Below are 22262 nucleotides of genomic sequence, written 5' to 3'. Positions count from 1 at the left end.
CCCCTGCCCTGTAGCATCCTGTGGTTCGTGCTCAACTCATACAAACAAACCTCAGGTTGATTTAAGGAAATGTAATTTCAGTGTCTCTTTAGCTAAAAATACATAGGCACTATTTAAAATAATTACCTCATTTCAATATGCACACCCATAAATTCAGAGTTCATTAAAGCAGTAAATATTAGGTAGATTGATCACATACCTTATGAAATTTCATTGCATTTCAGTGTCAATACACTTTGAAATAGATTTTATTTGTTTTGCAGGCATGATCTAACCTGCTAAGTGTAATTGCAAAATACTAAATTTCAAGATCTCCAGGCTCTCAGAATTTAAAGACTTTAAATTTAAATTATGGACCTGGGTGCAAACATGACAGGTCTTCTCTTTCACTTGAAAAGATTAAGTCAGGCACACAAACATAAGAAAAATCAGAGATTGAAATCTGTCTTTTACATTATGTGAAATAGAAGATTTTAACAAAAAAAGTAAGCTTGCAACCATCTATTCTGCTATTTCTGTCATTGCTACTATTCCTGTCATTTTTCTAGGAGTCTTCTAACCCTCAACAGTAACTATTCATATCACTCACTTTCTAAAGTAGAGAAAAGAAGCTAATTAGGCAGTGAGTGATAAGAAGAAGAGCAGAGTTCATTTTTATTTGTAGGTTTTCTATTCCAGTTTACTTGTACAGCTATCTGAACAGTGTATAGTTAAAAATCAACGGGAGAACATTATAAAAAAGAAACGGAAGATTACAAAATAAAGAAACGAGGCAAAAAAAAAAAAATCCAGTGGCACTCAGCTGGAAAAAATCAAAGGAGATGCTAGCTGGAAAAATACCCAATTTGACTCTGGTTATATGGGAAAGATTATATTTCTCATACGTAGTCTAGCATCAAAGGAGACATTAAAATCCTATATTGAGTAAGTTGTCAGTAATGGCTAAAACTGAGGCTCTCATAAGGCTACATTCTCCTGCAATGCACCAATTTTTCATTTCACTGAGATGGAAGTTATTCAAGTGTGCAGAACCCACTAAGGCTTACAGGGAAAAGTTGAGGTTTAGGTAATGATTATCAAGGTATTTTGGGATTTTACCTCATTTTACACACTTCAGGGTCAATGAATAAAGAGGCTTTTCCAGCAGAAGAGCTGCACTATTAATAACTTTGCTGGTGCAATAGGACATCTCAGAGGAACAGTCCAAACATAATGAGTACAAGTGGTCAGGCCTTTAACAGGATTTGGAAAAGCAGCTGCTGTCTTAAGGTCCAGTCAAAGGACAGCAAAATTGCAATGTCAGATACAAATTTCAGAAAATGTGTTTTTTTAAATGTAGCTCACTTTATAATTAGAGATCAATGAACCTCAACTAAGTGATGAAAAAAATAAACCCAGAAGCCATAGCTGCCAGAAACTGCAAATATGTAGGATTGTGTACTGCTAGTGCTTCTAGGGGACATCTCACCAGCCTCTGTTATGCCCCCCAAGGCAGCAAAGACAAATCAGTGATCACGGGAACTGGGCTACAGGAACCACTTCCTTTCGGTGAGAAAAAGATACTGTTATGTAAAACTGCAGAACCTAATCATGGGGTTAATTTACAATCAGCTAGGTGTACCTAATCTGAAACACTCTTACGAACTTTATGAGCCTCCCTAAAGGTGTTTGTTTTAATTACTATTCCCATTTGATTCAGCAGTTCTGTGAAAATAACTCTGAGAAATCAAGTGTGTGAACACTGGGACTTGACAACACCTCTAGTAACAAGATCCCCAGTAAATCTGAAGAGAGAGGAAAAATACTATGCTGAGTTTAAGTACTAGGACACAAGGGGTGGATTTTTTTTTCTTTTTCATTATGCAGCATAATCCCATAACTACAAACTATAAACTAAATTGGATGGGTCTAGCTACTTAACGACTGCAGTATATAATTTTACAGTACTTAGAGTTTCATACACATGTACAGTAGTATAAAATATGAAATTATCATATTATATGCTACTTGTAGTAGTACCATATTCCAAGCTTCTGCACAACAAATTTTAGCACAACCACCTCTCTGAAAACACGCCTTTTTGATTCAGTTTTTCAGACTGACAAATAAGCACTGTGACTGGACTTCCAATACCTGCTGTTAAGTCACAGTGCTTTTATGGAAGTCCCACTTGCATTATAGTTCTAATAAGAAGCAAACACAGAGAGACTAATATTCAGAATACAGTCCAGTGGCCATGGCAACCGCAAATGTAAATTGTAATACGTACATAAGTTTGATGACTACTTTGGAAAGAACTCCTATCAAGACTACACCTCTCTACAACTCCAGACCAAGCTTCTAAAATTAGCACCTAGCTCTTCCTATGGACTCTTGTCTGTTAGAAATTACCTCCTCTGAGAAGCAGACTTAACCTTTCAATTACCACCTTTGAAACATAATTTTTAGGAAGCAAATCCCAAGATGGTTCTCAAGTATAGAGCCTACACAAGCACAATTCATATTTCATTTCTAGAGGCCTCATAAATTTGGCAGATAATCAGGGAAAAGTTATTAAAACCTGCTTGTTCTACTGACTCATTAGATATTTTCAATATCCACAGTCTTTTCATCATGAGATGATATGAGATATGTTATGCTTCTAAATACTGTATTTTTGGAACTCAAGGTAAATAATTGCAATGTATGGATTCAGTCTGACACTGAAGTAAATGAATACAACTTGGAACTGGACTTGCACAGACTAACCTCAAATGTCTTTGTGTTTCTTAATACAAATCCTTTTTTAAAACATGCGATACGTCTGTCAATATGCTGCAAATATACCTGAAAATAGTGATCTACAGTCAAGTAGTATAATGGAAACAAATTAGTTGTACACAGCTTAACCACTACAACCAGCTATCAGTTGATAATAATGTAAAACCTACTGGCTTTTGATTAAGTAAATAAAAGCTTTTCATCCTTTCGTATTCGTTTATTGGACTGATATTTCAGGCCACAGAATGTTCAATGTAAAATCTTATTGAGCTGCTTCCTTCAAAGGAAGGGATTGTCTTAATTCATAAGAATTAATAAAAACATTGTTAGGATTAAGTGTTCTCTTCTGTTGAAGGTTTTAGTAGAGAATTATGCAGATAGCATAGAATGAATTTAAATGCTCAATACATGTCCTCAATAGCTAATTCCATTTTGACTCATTAAAGAACAGAGATAAATAATAAAAAGTTACAGACTTATTTTTTAAACTAAAATGAATGAGCAATAAACCTTATTGTGTCATACACTAGAAAGATATTGATGGAGAAATAATGAATTTTGCATTTATGCCTAAGTTAAACATACTATGGAGAGCCCCACATGGAGGACAGAAAACTTGCTGTTGGACCAGTGAGTAAAATCAATATATCCTTTATTCAAGGATTGATTTGAACGTCACTGACTAATACCAAAATAACAGTTCCACTGTTGTTCTGCAATGGACCTAATCAAAACATGGAAAGGTCTGCAATTAATGGATAAAAGTTCAACTATGAGTTGTTTCTCTTGTTCTGACAAGACAATGGAGGTTTGAACACCATCAGACAAAAGAGAGACATTTGATCAATTAGTTTGATCAAACTTTAATTATGTTTGCAGCAAGGTAAAACTCAGAAAATTTTCAAACTAAGAGCTGGGAAGTCTCACTTTAAGCATAGACTTTAGGATCACTTAAAATTTCAAAGATTTTTAGTGTCTTTCCAAAATAAAGAAACCTACATTGCATCAATTTCCACTTTATACTTATTTGTCTTCTCAAACTAGAGTTTAGATCTTTTCCCTGAGTAGTATCAGAAACACAAGGAATTCCACTGGCTGTGCAAATGAAAGACCTGTTTGAAACAGTAGAAAGAGAGACACAGAGAAATTTTCAAGGAATATAATACTAATAAATGAAAGAATAAAATGACTCCGTAGAAGATAGAACATCTTGGACCATGACAGGGATCCCCATGTTCTCACATACTTCGTTGATTAAGGACAGATATTGTTGAAAGTCAGGCTGCCACCTTAAGAGAATGAGATCTAATCATTGTTTTTTTTAAAAAAAATTAGTAGTCTGTGTGTCACAGAATCACATAATATGCAAAATACATTAAAAAAGGATATTAGAATTTAATCTTGAGACAAGTCATATGAAATTAAACACGAAGCTGTACCAAAGAAAATACTACTGCATTGAAGTTCTATGCTTAATTCTTTTTGCAAGTTGATTTAATTTCGAATTAGTTTTCATTTATGATATAGCATTTCACATTTGCAGTGACTGGTTTTCAGAACCAGAAATTGTTGCACAGAAATTAGATCCATTGAAATTTTTCAAGTGGTGTTTCAGTAGTATTCATTTTACTTAAGGATGTATTAAAATCATTTTTGATTATGTGAAGATTCCAGTATTTGTGACACTGTTGCACAAGGAAACTGGCTAAATTTAATTTCTTTCTGGATTTTTTTTACCCCAAAAAGCAGGAAACTGCTGTTTTACAAATTTCATACAAAAGAAATTTAGGTTATTCACTTGAAAAGAAGTGGCAACAGAAAAGTCTAGCACGTCTCTGAAAATGCCGATGGCAAATATAGGTGACATTTAGAAACTGATTATATGCCTTTTGACTTATAAGAAGATCCTTGACAAAATGCTTTGGCTTAAAGCAGCAAATCTAATTCCCACAGCTACAAAGATCAATGCATAAACGTTGCACTTGTTAAAAAAAGTTCCTTATACTTACTTCTTCAGGTTATTTTCCTAGTTTCACACAGAACTGGGTCTTACTCAAAACCATATTGTCATATCATTTTTCTGTGTCCTTCTACCATCTCATCAATGAACTATTTCACAACTTGGATGTCTCAGTTTTAACTTCCAAAAATTTTTTTTGTTGCACTGTTGCAAGAAACTTGGCTTCTGTTTCCCTATCTGCCCCACCTTTACTCAAGTACTAGACTAAATAAAAATGCTAAGTAATGTCAGTACAAAATCTTCCACAAAGGTCTAAGCAGGCCAGCTAGAAGGTTTATAAGTATGTGCCTCAACTACAAGCAGTTATGGATCATAAATATTATAACCATTTTTTGTAATTAAAATTTTGTACAAAGTTTTGTTTCATTACCAGAAGGGCAATTGTCTGAGAGCGACAATTGCTGGTTTGGCTGCATTCCCTGCCTGCTGTAGAGGTAACTCCCTTGTAAGGACATATGGTCAAACAAGTGCAAAAGAACACATGAAAATTATGTGTATATATATCACTAGAGAAGTTGGATGGCATGATTCACAATTGCTATCTGAAGATGTTTAAAAATTTTCTGAAAATGTTATTATAAAGCAGAGAGAAGTGTTCTCCGGCTAAACAAGTGACTGGCCCAGGAAAGTCTAGCAGTGAGTGTGAAATGCAGGTGTGCACCATCTTATCCAAGGTAAATTCAGTGTTTTGACAAGTCTCTGAGGCTGATCTTGAAAATGATGAAATGATGAAATAATGAAAAAATCATTAAAATTCAAAAGAACCCACTGCCTGGCCTTCAACATCTCATAAAGTTCCACTAACCAATATGCATTTTGCATATAGGTCAAATGTGAAGGGTCATGTTCAGATCATATAAAATACAATTTAAAAATATAAACAGAGAAAATTAAATTAATGGACATAGAATGTCATAAAAAGAGAGAGAAGCAAAAGGTGTGGGATGTGTGACAAAGTTTAAAATATTTGAATGCCGACTTCCGGGCGGGGGAAGCCATGCAGACAATCCATGTGATTGATAAAGCAAGCTTCGTTTATTGGCAATACAGAGGCACTTATATAGTATCAGTATATACGCTTGTCAGGTCTTGATTGGTTTAAGCTTACAAAAGCACATTCTTACTTCTACATACTTGGGTTAGATAAAAGACTACATTTGGCAAGCTTCTATTATTTATGTTTTGACTTGAGAGATCAAAAATCTTCCTCCCTTCTCATGGTCAGTATATCTTATCAGCACAGGACTGTACCTCCTTAAAACTCCCTTTTTGTTCTCAGGCCTGTTTCTCACGCAGGGATTTTCTCATGGAGGCTTTTTGTCATGCAGGCCTTTACCTGCAGGCTCTTGCTTGTACAGCTCTGTTATTGATTTGTTCCCTTTATCAATAATCCATGTCCCTGATCCTCTAACCATTCTGCAACAATTCCCCTTTTTTCTTTTTGTAAAGGCAATATTTGATTGGCTACAGATGTAGTAACTTTGTATATCATCTTTTGCAAGCATTGGCATAGGCAAGGTAAGCACACTATTATTAATAATATTGCTAGTCTTAAAGTAATCAAATGCTGCACAAGTGAAACTAGCCATGGTCCTAAACCTAGTGACTTTAACCATCCTTCTAAGCTAAGACCATCTTCTTTCTGTAATTGGGTGGTTAATTGATGTAACTCACTTATCTGCTTGTGAATTAGAACAGAATGGTCAGAGAGATTACAGCACATACTTTGGAACTTTTCACAGCCGTGGCTGTGAGCTAATAGTAGAAAATCAATGACTACTTAATTTTGTAATATTGTATGTCTAACACTAGTAACTTCTACGCTTAACTCATCAAGCATTTGCGAAGTTATGTTTAACTTATCCCTCTCCCAGCAAGCAAGTTTATGCAAAATAGCGTAAGCCCTGGCTGCTGAAGCACCAGGTAAAAACATAAATGCTAGCCAAATTGACTGCTTTCATTCGATCTAAATGGGCAGACAGCTGATTGAAAATGTCTGCTAATGCTTTTGTCTCAAGACAGTCAAAAAACTAATTCCCTACTCTATTTCTGTGTTTGATGATATACCAAAAAATTTATGCAATTCTCCTTCTTAGTTTTGCCTTTGGAGAGAGTTCCCTGACACCCACCACAAGTCACTAGCAACCACCCAGGGCAGCTGTTACATTCGCCCCAGGGTCTCGCTATTTCTTCTGCTACGGAGAGTGGTGGATCTGGCAAGTCCTCAGCTCCTTCACTCAGCCACGTCTGCAGCCTCTCCCAAGGCTTCTCGGGACGGAGGTCCCAGAGTTCCAGCTGTTGAAGTAGTGGTGTCACTTTCCTTAGGAGCTGATGCTGACTGCACCTTCTCGCTTCGGGGTCTTGTATGCACAGCACGGCACCACTTGCTGGGCACCCCTCTGGTCAGTGCTGCGGCGATGACTTGTCCCTGTTGTTGCAGGACATTCTGCAGCATTGCAGTAAAAGCAGCTGTTTGAGATGACTGTTTTGCACAGGTAGCACGTACGAGCATCTCATCTACACCTGCTCCTTGGGGCAGCATGGCAAGAATTGTCTTAGTTTGCCTATTAGCATTTTCAAATGCAAGTGTTTGGAACATTTGCTCTTGGAGCTCTTCAGAGAGCTCAGTTGCATCCTTTAAGGCTGCTGACAACAAGGCTTTGTGGGCAAAAGTCTGTGACAACTGATGAAGGATTGTGGGCATGGTCAGCTGTGTTACTGTCGCCCCGTAAGCTCTGCTTCCAGTTAGCATGTCAGCTTGGAGTGCAGACAGTGGGTCTTGTGTGTCACTTTGATGTTGGCTCATTTCTTCTTGTGCTAGCTGTTTCCACGTTCGTTCCCAGAGCAGGAACTGTGAAGGGGTTAATAACAACTGTGCGATGCTGATGCAATCATTCGGACACAGAACATCTGCTGTAAAGATAGACTGCAAAATACTTCGTGTAGATAAGTCAGCAAGCTTTTTGATTACTTCTTGTATCATTTCTTGGTGCTTCTCCCCCTCTTGGGGCTGACCCCCAGCAACCCCGGCTGGCTCTGGCTCTGCAGGCGACAAAACCACAGAAGCTGCTTCGCAGCCGGACGTTTCACTGTTCGGCGGGGGGGGTTGCTCTCTGCCGCTTTTGGCTGGGATTTAGGACCACTCCGTTGCTCTGCCGCTTTCGGCCGGACACCAGGACTGCCTGTGTCTCCTTGGCCCGCCTGTGCCCCGCCCCCTGGGTCGGGAGGCTCTGCTCCCGCATTTGTGGCCATTCCTCTCTCAGACGTCGGAAGGAAAATATCCTGCCCTGCTGAGTCCAGCAACTCCTGCAGTGAGCGGACGGGTGCTGCTGTGCCATTAATCGGTTTTCTCGCAGCCAGCCCGAAGGACCGTGCTACCCTGGACTCCGCTCCAGTCTCTAGCCGCCGCTCCGTAAGAGCCCTGTCTGTTTCTTTCCCGGAGCTGCCACAGCCAGCACTGCCACTCTCTAAAGCCTCTATGGCGGCTGCGGCCACTGTCCTCTCTATTTTCATCTCTGCGAGAGTGCCAGTTACTGCTCTCCAGATTAATCCGAGAGCTTTTGCTTCTTCAGCTTTCCTTTTGAATGATCTTGGATCATCTAGTTCCTTACAAAGGTTTACTTCTTTAACTCCCCGCTTTTCTAAAAAGCATAAAAATAAATCAAGGGTCACCTCTGTTTCTATATCTGCGTCCTACCACATCTGCGTCTTACCGCAATCCCTGTCGACAGGATTTGTGCAGCCTTTTCCCAGGTTTGCCCTTGTCAGCCAATACAACGGACCCCTCTTGTTAGGTCAGTCCAGGCACGGATCAGACGCTTGCTTGCAGCTGCTGATCTTTTGCCCCCCGATCGCCGCTTATCGGTGCCGCGTCAGTCTCCCACCTTAGTCAAGAAAACGAAGTCCCAGTCTCTGCTTGGGTGCCAAATGCCGACTTCCGGGCGGGGGAAGCCATGCAGACAATCCATGTGATTGATAAAGCAAGCTTCGTTTATTGGCAATACGGAGGCACTTATATAGTATCAGTATATACGCTTGTCAGTTCTTGATTGGTTTAAGCTTACAAAAGCACATTCTTACTTCTACATACTTGGGTTAGATAAAAGACTACATTTGGCAAGCTTCTATTATTTATGTTTTGACTTGAGAGATCAAAAATCTTCCTCCCTTCTCATGGTCAGTATATCTTATCAGCACAGGACTGTACCTCCTTAAAACTCCCTTTTTGTTCTCAAGCCTGTTTCTCACGCAGGGATTTTCTCATGGAGGCTTTTTGTCATGCAGGCCTTTACCTGCAGGCTCTTGCTTGTACAGCTTTGTTATTGATTTGTTCCCTTTATCAATAATCCATGTCCCTGATCCTCTAACCATTCTGCAACATTTGAAGAACACTGTTTTCCTAGTTTAGTGTTAGGAAAGAATGGCAAGAACCACCCAAATCCAGAAATGATACATACTTCTGAATTTTACAACAACATTATCTTAAACCCACCCTATATTACTGCTGTCCTTACTAGAAATACTCACCCCAGATACTTTGCTGTCCTGTATTAAATCACACAAATATTGCTGTTGTTTTTCATAAAATCAAAGAATCATCTAGGTTGGAATAGACCTTTAAGGTCATCAAGTCTGACCCTTATCAATATTTTATATCAATTTTTTTCCCAAAGAACCAAAATAATCACCATTATTCAGCAAACCAGTAATGGCAATGGGAAGAGAAGTACTGTGGACTTGGTTTAACCAAGTTATAAATGGCAGAGTGGAAGAACTGGCTCACACTTTGACTCATGCTCATGCTTTATCAAATCACACTATGACTAAACCATAGACAGTGTTTAAAACTTGGAGAGGAACACACAGAGGAATGTTACACATTTCCCATCTTCATTTTAAAAACAACTGCACACAAACCTGCTAAATGTGACTGTAATACAACCAACACCCTGACTGAGGGCAAAGGTCAGAGATGCATTGGAGAAAATGAATTATTTTTTTAACTTATTACGGTTACAAAGCATACAGGTGACTTTCAGAAGAAAAGGATAACAGAAGAAAAGGATACTTCCCTCATTATCTTCTGAATTAATCTGAATCTCAGCAAGTATCCAAAACGCCTTTTTTATTTCATGAATGCGTAACTCAGGAAGAAAAGTGAATCATTTGTAACAGCAAGGCATCAGCCATCTTGCTTGTTACCTAAAAGAGTTAATTTTACAGCAAGCCACAGCTACTTTGCTCTGACTACATTTGGCGTGGGTTTGAGAATGTTTCAGAGGATTTACTGCTTTAGTACTTGTTTTTCCCTTTTCAACAAGTGTAAGATTATGGGGTTTAAAAAGAGATGATAATTCAGGAAAGCTGAAACAAGTTCTCTTTCAAAGACTTTAATAAGGAGCATGACATTTCTTTTTGAACAAAAGCAGCTTCTCAATTTCTTTCTCTGGAAGTAACTCACTTCCCCAATTTAGCTTGATTTGTTATTGTTTTTGACTAACACCTTAATCCTCCTAACCAATTTTTGCTTATTTCCACAGTCTCTTATCAATAGAAGTTTCAAAATTATGAAAATAATACACTTTCTAGGCAGGTGGAAAGAAGAGAAAGACTTTTACAATATGTTTACTCTGCCATCAAAAAGAGAAATGCATCACTATATGTGAATAATACTAATCTCAGACCTATGCCAGATACTGACTCTACCTTATAAATAACGGCATGGACTTTATCCTAGGCCTGATGTCAGGATTGAAAGGGAGTTTATACAGCTCTCCCTGACACAAATTTCCGTGGTTTTACTATGGCTGGTATCTGAACTAGTAAAATTAAAACTTGTTTGGGAATGTCTCTGCAGGCTGCAGTGTCTAAAGCTGAAGCTCAGCCATACTCTTTTTAACTGCAAGCCAAGATCTTTCTACATAAAGCAGAAACTGGGATTTACAGAAATTACAAGACTGCACTCCACATACCCTGAAATAAACATAACAAACCTCAGTCTCCCCAAAACACCAAAAAAACCCCATCCCCACAGGGAAACTGCAATTAAATAAATATTGGAATGGAAACTAAACAATGAGATAACAAAGCTGTTCTCTTAACTGTGACTCAGAAGAAAATTGAGGAATAGATGATTATTTGAAGAAAACTTTCCAAATCCAATTTCTCTGGTTCATCTCCAAGCATCATCTCAGTCTAAAAACCTAGGAAAAAATTATGGGCCAGCCAATCAAAAGTAACCATGATAATGACTTTCAAGAATTTCTGTCCCTCAGACTGCGGCACAAATCTTCTAGAACTTCTGTAATCACCTTCAGGGTTGACTGTGATTTGGGAACTATGAAACAACAGTGTTTTTTGAGCCAAATCCTCTTTCATGTCAAACCTTGGTTCATTTCTTTTATTTTAAACTTATGAGTCACGTGACATTTCTGATACCCAAATCATGCTCTTTTTCTCCATCACCACTCTCCTGGTTTCACTGCCCGTGCAGCTGTTCTCATACTTCCCATTCTTGTAGTGCCCTGCTGCACTGTCCTTTAGGAATGACAGCTTGCTTCCCTCTTCTGCCCCTTTCATTAACTTAAAGTTGAAATACAATGCAAAGGTAATATTCATAGATTATATTTTACATGTAAAGCTTCTGTATCAGCACTGTAGCTGGGTAGGTAACAAATACAGCCACTAAGGACCAGGACACCTGCAAGAATACCCTGAAAAAATATTTATTTACTCACCTTAAAACCAATCAACCAACCAAACAAAAATAATGAAACATTTGATCCTCAAAACTCATTTTCAGTAAAAAAAAAAAATTACATTGGGGTAGATTTCGAACTATGTTGTCGCTACCCCTAGCCTCTGAACTTTCATCAAAAGGTGAAAAACTGTAATTAAAAATAAGCATTATATACAGATTCTCATCCAAACATTACCTTTAAAAACAGTTTAAAAAATTTAGCTCTCCAGAGTTCCAGTAGCATTTCTATAAGTTTTTGGGAGGGCTTTTGGGGGCTTGAAAAGCCACCACAAATTGTAAGTAGCTCTAGCATCACCTTCCTCTTTTCAGTCTGTTTGTGTTTTATCTTTTATTCTTTTCAAAAGAAGCTTCTGGCTTTTACTGTGACAGTAAATTCATAACGATGTTTTCAAAAATATTATTTCAATGACTCTTGAGAGGAGCAGTTTAGCCAAAGTATGAACCTCTCCATTCATCTATTTATATCTTCTAAAGCCAGGAGCCTACATTGCTGACTGTAAGCCAGTCTTTTGCCTCTGATATTTCCTAGGCATGTTTACAGCCAGATTAAAAACATCTGCTGGACCAGGCAGATTTATCCACAGTTCAGCCAAAGCTCTTAATCAGATTCAATTTCCTCTTGTCCTGGTCCCTTTAACTCTCTTGAAGCTTCAACAATTCATCTCTTCCAAACCTGAAAATTACATCTCATTCTCAGATTCAAAACCTTTACATCCATTTCTGCAAATATAAAAGCTCTCTGTGCCTTCACAGGTCTCAGGTCCACAGATACTTTGTGTCTATTCCCTATGTAGCTCCAATCTACATCAGATGGAAAATTTCTTTCTGTTCTCCTTCCTTATTTTTTGTCAGTGATTAGACAATAATGTCCCAGTCTTCTTGCATCTATTGCCTGTGGTTGGAATCTTTAACATGAAATGATTTTCTCTACCTGACATTCTAAATCCTACCTAAAAATCCCTTTCTTCTATGACGGCTTCAGTTCCACAGTCACAAATGTAAGCTGATCATGTTCAAGTTCACTATTTTTTATTTAAACTTTCTCATTGCATTCTACTCTTCTACACATATCATCATCTAATTTTACTTCCCCCACTAAAAGTAGCTTATCCCAGTGTCAAAGATACAGTCCGCGTACGATTTCATTGGTAATGATACCAAACCCGATGCACGGTAAATGAAAGTTTAACTCTAGGTAAGGGAAACCGATACTGCTCTGTAGTAAAGCAAAAAAAAGAGTACAGTTTAATTGGAATTATTGTAAGAATTGACATTCTGTCTCACAATTGTAGCACTCAAGGTAGTTGACTATGTAAGAACCTTTCTTTTTTAAAGTTTTGATTCAGATGGACTTTGACAAAGAACTCAGATAAATCTTGTTTAGACAGTGTGTGACTCCCACAGCTCAAAGCCGATATCTAACCTTTGTGTACTTCAAAAATAGCTTGGAAACAAAACTAGAGTGAAGTTGAAAGGCTTAGCAAGCAAAAAAGCAGACTGAAAAAAACAAGTCAGAATTATTTAAGGGTATTTTTAGTTATGCTGATAATTTTGGTTGTATGACTCATACCTTAGGAAACCTTTGAGATGATAATAGTCAAAGACAGGTACCTTCTGATTCAAGAAATCAGGCACAACACATCTATTCACTGAAAATCATGAATTGGATGCACACACATCTGCAGTCTACAATAACAGATTCATATAAACTCTAGATCCTAAAAAAAGGGAAGCAAGCCCCAACCCCTCACCCTACTGCTCTTTTACTTGTCCCCAGGCTACCTCAAAGCTCCACAATGGCTGACATTTATCAGTGGCCCTGCTCACAGAGCCAGCAGCCCCACCAGCACTCACCACCGGACGGTGCACATCCCAAAATGCCCGCTCCTGACTGTCAAGAATCTTCCTCTCTATCTTGTCTCTCTTCTTGTCAACCCTGTCAATGTCATAGGATATTTAAAAGAAACAGTGTTGATGACAGTAATTTTAAACATAAAAAGTGTCCAACCACTTTCCCCCCCTTCAAAAAGCATGCAGAATGAAAAATGCTCATCTCCAAAGGAACTTACTTTGCTTGTGCTTCAGCTTGCATAAAAATAAACTCCCATTTCCGAGCAAATGCTCGCTGTAGCCTGGCCAAACTCTCCTGAAAATACATCACAATTTTAGTGGGTTAGGTTACAAGTTATTTACTCTTTAATAGCTTCTGGCTTTATCTTTCCCTTCTCCCCTCGCATCCCCCTCACTGAGATATAATACAAGTCACGATATTTGTGTCAGTGTAAGTGGACCTTACTTATCTGATATAAAGTTTTTCTTGACACCAAATGAGATGGAATACTTTTGAATGCCTCGACTATTTTAGTTTTGAAACTCTGATAAAAAGGGTAGATGCATTCTTCAGTAGAACGTGGGATTTCTGAAACATTTTTATATATTGGGTGCTGGCTTAGGAATTCTGAAATAGTACAAAGAAACATCTTTGTTTTGAAAGTATGTAATAATGAAAGAAAACAGCAGTTATCTCCATACTGGATGATCCACACAACAATTCCTCATCAGTTATCCCTGCAAATGGTTTCCACTGAACAATTTTGGCTGCCATTTTTGGTAGCATAGCCAAACCTCCACAGCTATCCTCATTTTTAAAAATGCAGACTATAGTTCTTCAATACTGTACAGGAAATGTATCTATCCTACTAATAACAGGAAGAACATTTATAAAATCTTTGCAAAATTCTTTCTTCCATTGATGCTGGAACATTTTCACTGTCTCCAAGAGAGCTTTTTCAATCTCTCCCCAGCTTAACAGCAGTAGTATGCAGTCTTCTTAAAAAAAAATGTGTTGTTTTTACTATATTTCTTTGCATTGCAAATGTACCTCTGTGCCATACGCACTGAAAATGAAGACTACAGAAAGAGAAGAGCAGACTTTCTAGAGATCTTGCCAATACCAGTAAAGGCTCTCATGGATTGTACACTGAAAGGGACTTTTCTAAGGCATGTAAGTATAAAATTATGCATATCCCACCGCGCAGTACACTGAAAAACAAGCTTGTGCCAGAAGAAGCAATACAGCATGTCAGCATGGTGCTGTGGCTGGAGTATTTGGTGTGTTGAGAGGCCTGGCTGACTACCCTGCTATCAGGTCACAGCAGCACAGCTGGACAGCTCTCAGCTCAGAGCCAGGGCTGTTTGAGAATTTTATGTTGACATGTTCATGAAAAATTCAGGAACTTTTTGGGGGTAGAGTTGGAACTCAAGACATCTCTCTCCTTATCGAATGCCATCCTCATCAGCTAATCAAACTCCCTCTTTTTCAGGCTCTTCCTGGCCCCCATTATCTTACCTTGCCTGAGGCACAGCACAACCATCAGGGAGTAGGAATGCCTGTAGTCTGACCCTCTTTGCCTCTCATCTAGCTGATGGGAAAAGGCTCAAGTGTCAGCATCACTTATAAAGAATGAGATTAGTATTTCTACATCTATCAAGAGGTTTTGAAAATATTGTCAGAGATCCTTCATTCAAACCTTAAATGGTGTAGAGAACAACTGCTTCCAGACACTAATGGTGTACCTGGGATTTGTGAAGTTATTTATGATCCTGGCATGGTGATCTGAGCAGAGTAAGATTAGAGATGGACTGTAATCTCAACATTTGTCCAGTTAGCCATCACTATAGTCTCGCAAACACCATTTAAAACTACTCAGCAGTGTTAGACCCATAAGCTGGAAGAACTGGATAACTAATAAATTTTCACATATAATGCCTGTAGTTCTCATGCTTAACATTATTTCACGGGCTCATTAGGCCCAGCAGAAAAATTTACTTTTTGCCAGGTACTTACAGCTTCATAGTCTGCTAGTTCTAGCCTTGCTTTGTTTTGCATTGTCCGCTTGCAGAGGTAAACAGCTGGAAAAGAAAAAATTAACACAGAATTTGCTACTATCTCACAAACACAGCAGATCAGAAATGAAGGCTTCATATCTGGTTTAAAGCTAGCTTTTTTCGGTTTGTTGTGTCCCTTTTCCTAAAAAGCTTTAAACATGGGCTCAATGCTACCTACCAGTATTGCAACTGAAATGATGGATCAGATACAGAGGTTCATTAAATAATAATAAAATCTGCTTTATGCAACACATCATATGTAAAATGCATGAGGTACTTGAGGTCAGGGTTTTTAATGGACAGGGAACTAGCACATTAAAGAAAAATGGCAAAACATTTTTCAAACTGTGTGTGTATAAACCATAATGCACAAGAGTTTTAGCAGGAGCTGCTGCTGTATTAGTCAAACAGGTTTTTAAGAACATGAATACATGGTTTTATTTATTTTTACTCTATATTTAGAAAACACAAACTTTCAACCTAAGAAGATTTTAGCTAAAAAATAATTCCAGATAAAATTCATGTCTCATACAGATTAGTCTGCTATAACCAATATTTAAACCAGAATATAATATGAGACCAAAATATGAAAAAAATTGTGTCATCTACTAGATATGAGAAAAAAAATCTTTCATTTATTTTCTACATCCAAAAATCCTTCAGGAGACCTGTTCTGCCTGCACTTCATTCAGACAGAACAGGATCTTTGATAATAACATGCTGAAGTTCATTTCCAACAGAGTTTATTTAGCAGCAAATACTTCAGAAACAACTCTGAGTATTATACAGTTTCCCCCACCAGGGAGACAATGAGTGCAGCACAATTCCTAATTGTGCAATATTTACCCACTTCATTACTTCAGAGCACTGCTCATGTGTTAGATGGATGTATCTTTTGATCAGTGTAGGTAAGAAATCCTTAACTTATCTGTTGTCTCTATAAGCAGCAAAAGGGGCCCATAATTACTGCTTGTGCTTAGGAATGTTCCTGCTCCCTGACTGCCAGCTTGTCTGCTACAGGAGCAAAGCCTCTCTGTGAAATAACTTCACATAGGAACTTAATTCTTCCTAACTAGGAAGAAGGAGGCACTCGTTTTAGATATAGCTTTGAGTATTAAGGTAGTCAATCCAAATATAATTTAAGATTCCATGGAAATATTTATTCCTGACATGTCACCTGCAAATGCATGCACACCCAGTCCAGTGAATGTTCTTTTAGTTTAATTGATTACAAGCACTTCTACCTGCAATTAAAGGTCTTATGTGATGTAAAATAAAGCTACATTTTAATGCAATTTTTTTCTTTTCTTGCCCTCCTCTTTTTGTGTGTGTTATTTGGTCTATTTTCTTTTAGAATATTTCATTCTCCACTCTCATAAGAAGCCGTGGTCTCTTTCTCTATTCCCTGCACCCCCATATACCCTCTGGTTCCAAAGCAGTTTCTGTGTTTACAAAATATAAAAAGGCAGATATATGCCCATGTCACACACAGCAGACAGATACCTTCTATAGCTTTCATGCATTTTAATACAATTATACACTTACACTAATGCACTGGCATGCATGCTGAAACGTCACAAAAAGATGAGGGGATGAATTTTGGACCTTTTGTACCTAGGTTGCATTCACAATCAGTACAGTGGTAAGAGATTCTTGAAGAGAGAGATGGTCTTTTTCATTTAGCTTTTTTTACAGTGAAGCATTTTCCTCTTTTCCTTCAAAATTGGTTATTTTGTCGAACAAGAAAAAAAAAATCCCAAAAAACCCTTGTAAATATTAGCAATAAAATACATACCTTATATAAATGTGTAGACAGTTCAGAGAATTCCAGGGGTCAAATTTTGTCTACCAATCTAATACCATTTGAACAGAAACAAAACAAGCTCCCAGTTCCTGCACTGGATCAAGACTTTTAAACCACATCCTCATAGTCCCAGTACAGGCACTTTTAGTTAGTTTAGCTCTTCCTTGAGTCCCATTGTGGGCAAATTTTGGGATTATATTTCCTGCTACCTCCTACAAAAATTGTTGTTTCAGAGGTAGCTGCCTGCTCATCTTTCTGTCAGGATAGGTTTCATCAAAAAAAGTATCTTCAGATAACAGAGATTTCAATACTGGAGAAACAACCACTGGGTCACCAGGAGACAAATCAGCTTGACACTTTATTAATTTAATACTGTGCCTCCACTGTGTAACTCTACTGCAGTTATTTTCCCTGCAGGGTTCTTTTAATGACCCTCTTTGCTCCCAATCCATAGTAAACAGTTCATATAAAGATGTTTGGTTTTCATTATGAGCATAACTTGGCCAAGACTCAAAAAATCATGTTCATCCCTCAGACCCTTTTTTTTTTTCATCTGAAATATCCAGATTCCTTTCCCTTCAGAGGAGCCTAATGGTTATAACACCTGTGGCTTGGATTCTTTATGTCAGAAATGATTCTATGTGCCACCGTGGGTAAGGCAGAATATGCTCAAGGAAGGTTTAGTATTGTGGGAAGTGTAGCATATCCTCTAGTGTAGAAGAAAACAGTGCTGGAGGACATTCCTACTCTGACTCAATTTACTGCTATTGCTATGTGCTAACAATTCCATCCTTATAAAAGTGCATGTTCGACCCTCTATTTAAGAGCTAACTGCCATGAAAAGCTGGCAGCAGCTCAGGAATTTGTGTTCACCAGTTTGTACTCTTGCTATCATATTATTTGGCTTATCTGTAAAAAATTCAGTAGCATATTATCTGTAAAAAATTCAGTAGCAAGAATGTGAAAATCAACCTCATTTTAAGCCATATCATTTGAAGATACAGTGTAATGAGGTTTTGTTATTCTGACTTTTAGGACAATGATATTTGAAGTATGGATACTCCCATCTTTTCACAGGCACCACTCCTTTTCTGCACCAAATCCCGCATGAAGTAACTGCATGTGTCCAGTAGCCTGACTTGGACGATGTCAATCACCTTCCCTCTCAAAGCAGAGTCAGGATCTCCCAGAATTTCAGCAAATTACAGTGTCTGCTTTCTAATCCCACATGTTGACAGTGTTTTTACAGCTTCATAAGAAGTACAGCCTGCAGAAAGGGTCTCCAACTAAAAGCTCCTCTATTTCCATATATAGTTCTCTATTTATCTATCCCGCAAAGGTCCTGGTCCTCAGTACACCAGGGAGCTGTGATTGCACCGAGCAGCCCATCTAGGGCCTCCACCGAGGCCTGTGCCCTGAAATTGTGCTCAAGCCCAGCTACTCCCCCTGGCACAGGCTTGAGCTGTGTTGTAGATAGATCTCCAACCAGCCCTGTAGCCTACCCATGCTGCTGCCTTGCTCCTGCCTGCACTGTTGCCAACCTCAGTTCTTGCTCACCTTCCCTTGCAGAGCTGCCCGCTCTTGCCGCTCCCTGACAAGGGTGCTGAAAAATGCTCACCATGGGGATGAATGATATGCAAGGAACAGGGTCTGATTAATAACCTCAATTTGCTAAATATGGACTGCCTTATACACTCTTATTTTTGGAGCCAGTGTATTCTGATGGATTTTGCAATCAACATAATTGCCTCTACTAAACTGAATTATATATTAGATGCTATAGCTTATGCTTTAGAAGTGACTGATTATCATGAGAGAACAGATTCGCCAATAATTTTAAAGGCCATATTAATTTGTAACATTTGATAATGAAAGATGGTCAGTGATGTTTATAAATGGGTATTTGAACAACAAACCAGTATTGAAACACACTTCAGTAGCTGTGCAGTAAATACAGTCTATTAGCTCTTGAAAATTCTATTCAGGCATTCACAAAATGTGGGCAATCTGAGAGTTTCAAGTGAGACCGAAAAGCCAGAGTTGCATAAAGAGGATGTCTGTGTTTTCCCTCTTGCAAGTTTTTAAACTGTTACACCCAAAAAAATCATTTTCATGGTTAGATACCTTTGTTTCCTATTCTTGACTGCTCACTTGTACTTGAAAGTGTCTAAGAAACCTCTACAGATTTTTTCTTTAGATAAGATCATAGAGATTATGACAGGTTTCATTCTAGACTCAAGAAACTGGACAGAGTACACATTATATTATACATGCTTACTCAAAAGACCCCAAAAAACCAAACACAGAACTTTCACCCAAAACCTACACTGAGGAATTTTATTTTGTTGCTAAACAGGGGTAAATCTTCCCTTTTGCCACAGTGGAGCAAAGGCCACAGCTAAATTCAATGGAAGTTTAACTGGGCCTCTGAAGACCATGGACTATGGCACCTACACACCCACTACCATGTACACGAGCCCCTTCCATAATTGTCCCAGTGCCAGGGGTATCGCAGCTTGATTCACCCCAGACAGTGGGTGTGCTTTCAGTGAATGCTCATTATTTCCACTGAGGCCAGGTTAAATTTACATACTCCCCGAGTCAAAATTATGTTTTCACAGTCAGTGTGTACAAGCCTAGTCTGTATCTAAAGAGCAAAGAAAATAGCAAGTACTGTAAGGCCTAAGGGTTTCAAAGTGCCCTGCAGGCAGACAGTTCTCCCCTGAAGTGCCTGCTTCAGATGGGGAATTACAGGACAATCAGCACAAAACATGACTGCAGGATGTAAAGCATGAAATTAATTCCCTTATTTAAACGCTAGGATTTCTAGGGCTATTTCATACCATCTTTAGGTCACTTCTGCTTTTAGTCAATAGAAAAAAAAATTGCCCTTAGCAACAGCTATTGAGTTCCACTTAGTCTTAAAAACATTATTACAATTCTGGGGTGGACAAATGGGTCACCACAGAGCCCTGTGTATCTATAAAACAACCACACTCTTTCATAAATGTTAATAACGTTAAGTTAGAAGGAAGACCATGATCAGTTTTACGTATATTAAACTGCCAAATCATCAAAACCTTAACTTATGAAACACTTCTCCTCTTCTCTACTCTTTACTCTTTGATCCTGTTTTCTCCTGTAACATTTCAGGAAAGCAATTTGATTATAGATTTACATGAGCAGAGGACTTTCTTACATAAACCAAGGCCAAGAAAGAAACCAAATTTCAAAGCACCAAAGAGATCAAGAACTAGAAAAAGACAAATTTGTCTCCAACATACAGAAGTCCCCAGATGATGATGGCCCTGGAAAATCCTGCAGAGTGACAAAAATTAGTATGGAAGAAAGGTCACCAAAGCTACATGAGCTATAGGATCAGACAAAGAATATCCAGTCATCAAATAAAATTTAAAATTGCATCCATTGAACTATTTCATGTTTCTTGATATTATCATAACGCTTTCAATTTGCCATTATGGTTACATTTTCAGAGAGTCAGAGTCATCTCCAGGGACAACAGGGCTTGAAGAGGCATGGGAAGTAGAGCATGTCGGAGTGCCAGCATTGCTGCCTCCACACTCTTCTAACCTGGGCTACCCATGGTGATGGGGACCTCAGCCTCAGCACCACGATTCCATTAGGGTTAACATTCAAATGGCCACAGAGCCCACAGCTCCAGGGACACTGGTGCTGGAGAGGACATTCCATGGTGATCAGCAGCACACCAACATTGCTTCCTTCACACCTTTCTAATCTGGGTCACTCGTGGTAATGGGATGAGGGGAAGTCATATGTGGAGGGGCTGAGGTCCCTTGGCTTTTCAGCCTAGAAAAGAGAAGACTTAGGGGAGATCTCATTGCAGTCCACAGCTTCCTTGTCAGGGGAAGAGGAGGGGCAGGCACTGATCTCTACTCTCTGTAGTGATCTGTGACAAGGCCTTAAGATCTGTCAGAGGAGGTTCAGGTTGGTTGTTAGAAAAAGGTTCTTCCCTTAGAGGGTGGATGGGCGCTGGAACAGCCTACCCAGGGAAGTGGTCACTGCACCAAGACTGTCAGAATCTAAGCAGCATTTGGACAATACTCTCAGGCACATGGCGAGATTCTTGGGGTGTCCTGTGCAGAGCCAGGAGTTGGACTTCAAGGATCCCTGTGATTCCCTTCCAACTCATGATATTCTGTGAAAACTATTTCGTTTACTAAACATAGTAACTTCAAAGCAATTCAGAAAATTCCAAGTTATGTTTATGAATCTCAGAATTTTGATAAGAAATTTTATTTCTATTTATAGGGGACCTAGATGCAATTATCAATGCTTTTAAAACAGTACTGCAGAAACATGTGCCTGGATCAGTTACCCTTTCTTATGTGTGCATACAAATGTGTCAGCCTAACACATTTTCCATGCTCCTCATATTATGAGAATAAGTTACACTTTTTTGGAAAGAATATTTCAGGTAAGCACGAAACTCTGAAGTGGTGAGATGACTGGAAAGCATTATCAGGGAATGCCTCCTGGTTAAAGAGCCTTCATTGCAGTGGTTTGTCAATGTCAGAATTAGCAAGGATCAGAACAAAATTCAGGCCATGCTTGTTGAAGTGAGACTTTCATCATTTACATGACAGAGATAGCTTCTAATGAGTAAATAATATATCTCTGCAGAGAAATATAATGGTATATGAATTCAGAGCGGGAAAAAATACTGTAGGTCACCTCTTCCACCTTTCTGCTAATGTAAATGTCTTTCCTAAAGCACATTTGATTTGGTTCTGCCCAGATCAAACTTTACGCATAGCAAGCACTGGCACCAGCCACACTTTTCTTGAGAGGCTGTTATTCTTGGTAGACTGTATTCCTCACTTAGTCCTGCCACCAAGGTCTTAGTCAATATATTCTGTATATGTAGCTTCCTAAAGGCAAGTCATTCACTTAAGGAGTCACAACCCAGTCTTAGCAACAATTTAGTATGTTACTTGAGTTCTGGTGGGAAAAGTCTGTTGCTTACTACACCTAGAAATCCAGAAAATTTT

The 22262-nt window shown here is 38.6% G+C and overlaps 1 protein-coding gene across 11 annotated transcripts in view; it reads right to left on the bottom strand.

Annotated features, from left to right (window-relative positions):
- RGS7 (regulator of G protein signaling 7) overlaps window positions 1-22262 on the bottom strand; it is a 246431-nt gene that overhangs the window by 47173 nt on the left and 176996 nt on the right. For all 11 annotated transcript variants that reach the window (XM_032102207.1, XM_032102209.1, XM_032102210.1 and 8 more), the window contains 3 exons: window positions 15388-15452; window positions 13610-13686; window positions 13395-13476 (listed from right to left, as the gene is read on the bottom strand). In XM_032102207.1, coding sequence (XP_031958098.1) covers window positions 13395-13476; window positions 13610-13686; window positions 15388-15452 — 224 coding nt within the window. The remainder of the gene's footprint in view (window positions 1-13394; window positions 13477-13609; window positions 13687-15387; window positions 15453-22262) is intronic.

This window comes from Corvus moneduloides, chromosome 3 (assembly GCF_009650955.1).
Source record: "Corvus moneduloides isolate bCorMon1 chromosome 3, bCorMon1.pri, whole genome shotgun sequence".
NCBI classification, from domain to species: domain Eukaryota; kingdom Metazoa; phylum Chordata; class Aves; order Passeriformes; family Corvidae; genus Corvus; species Corvus moneduloides.
The sequence above is the reverse complement of the archived record's forward strand: the minus strand, read 5'-3'. Positions and strand labels throughout refer to the sequence as shown.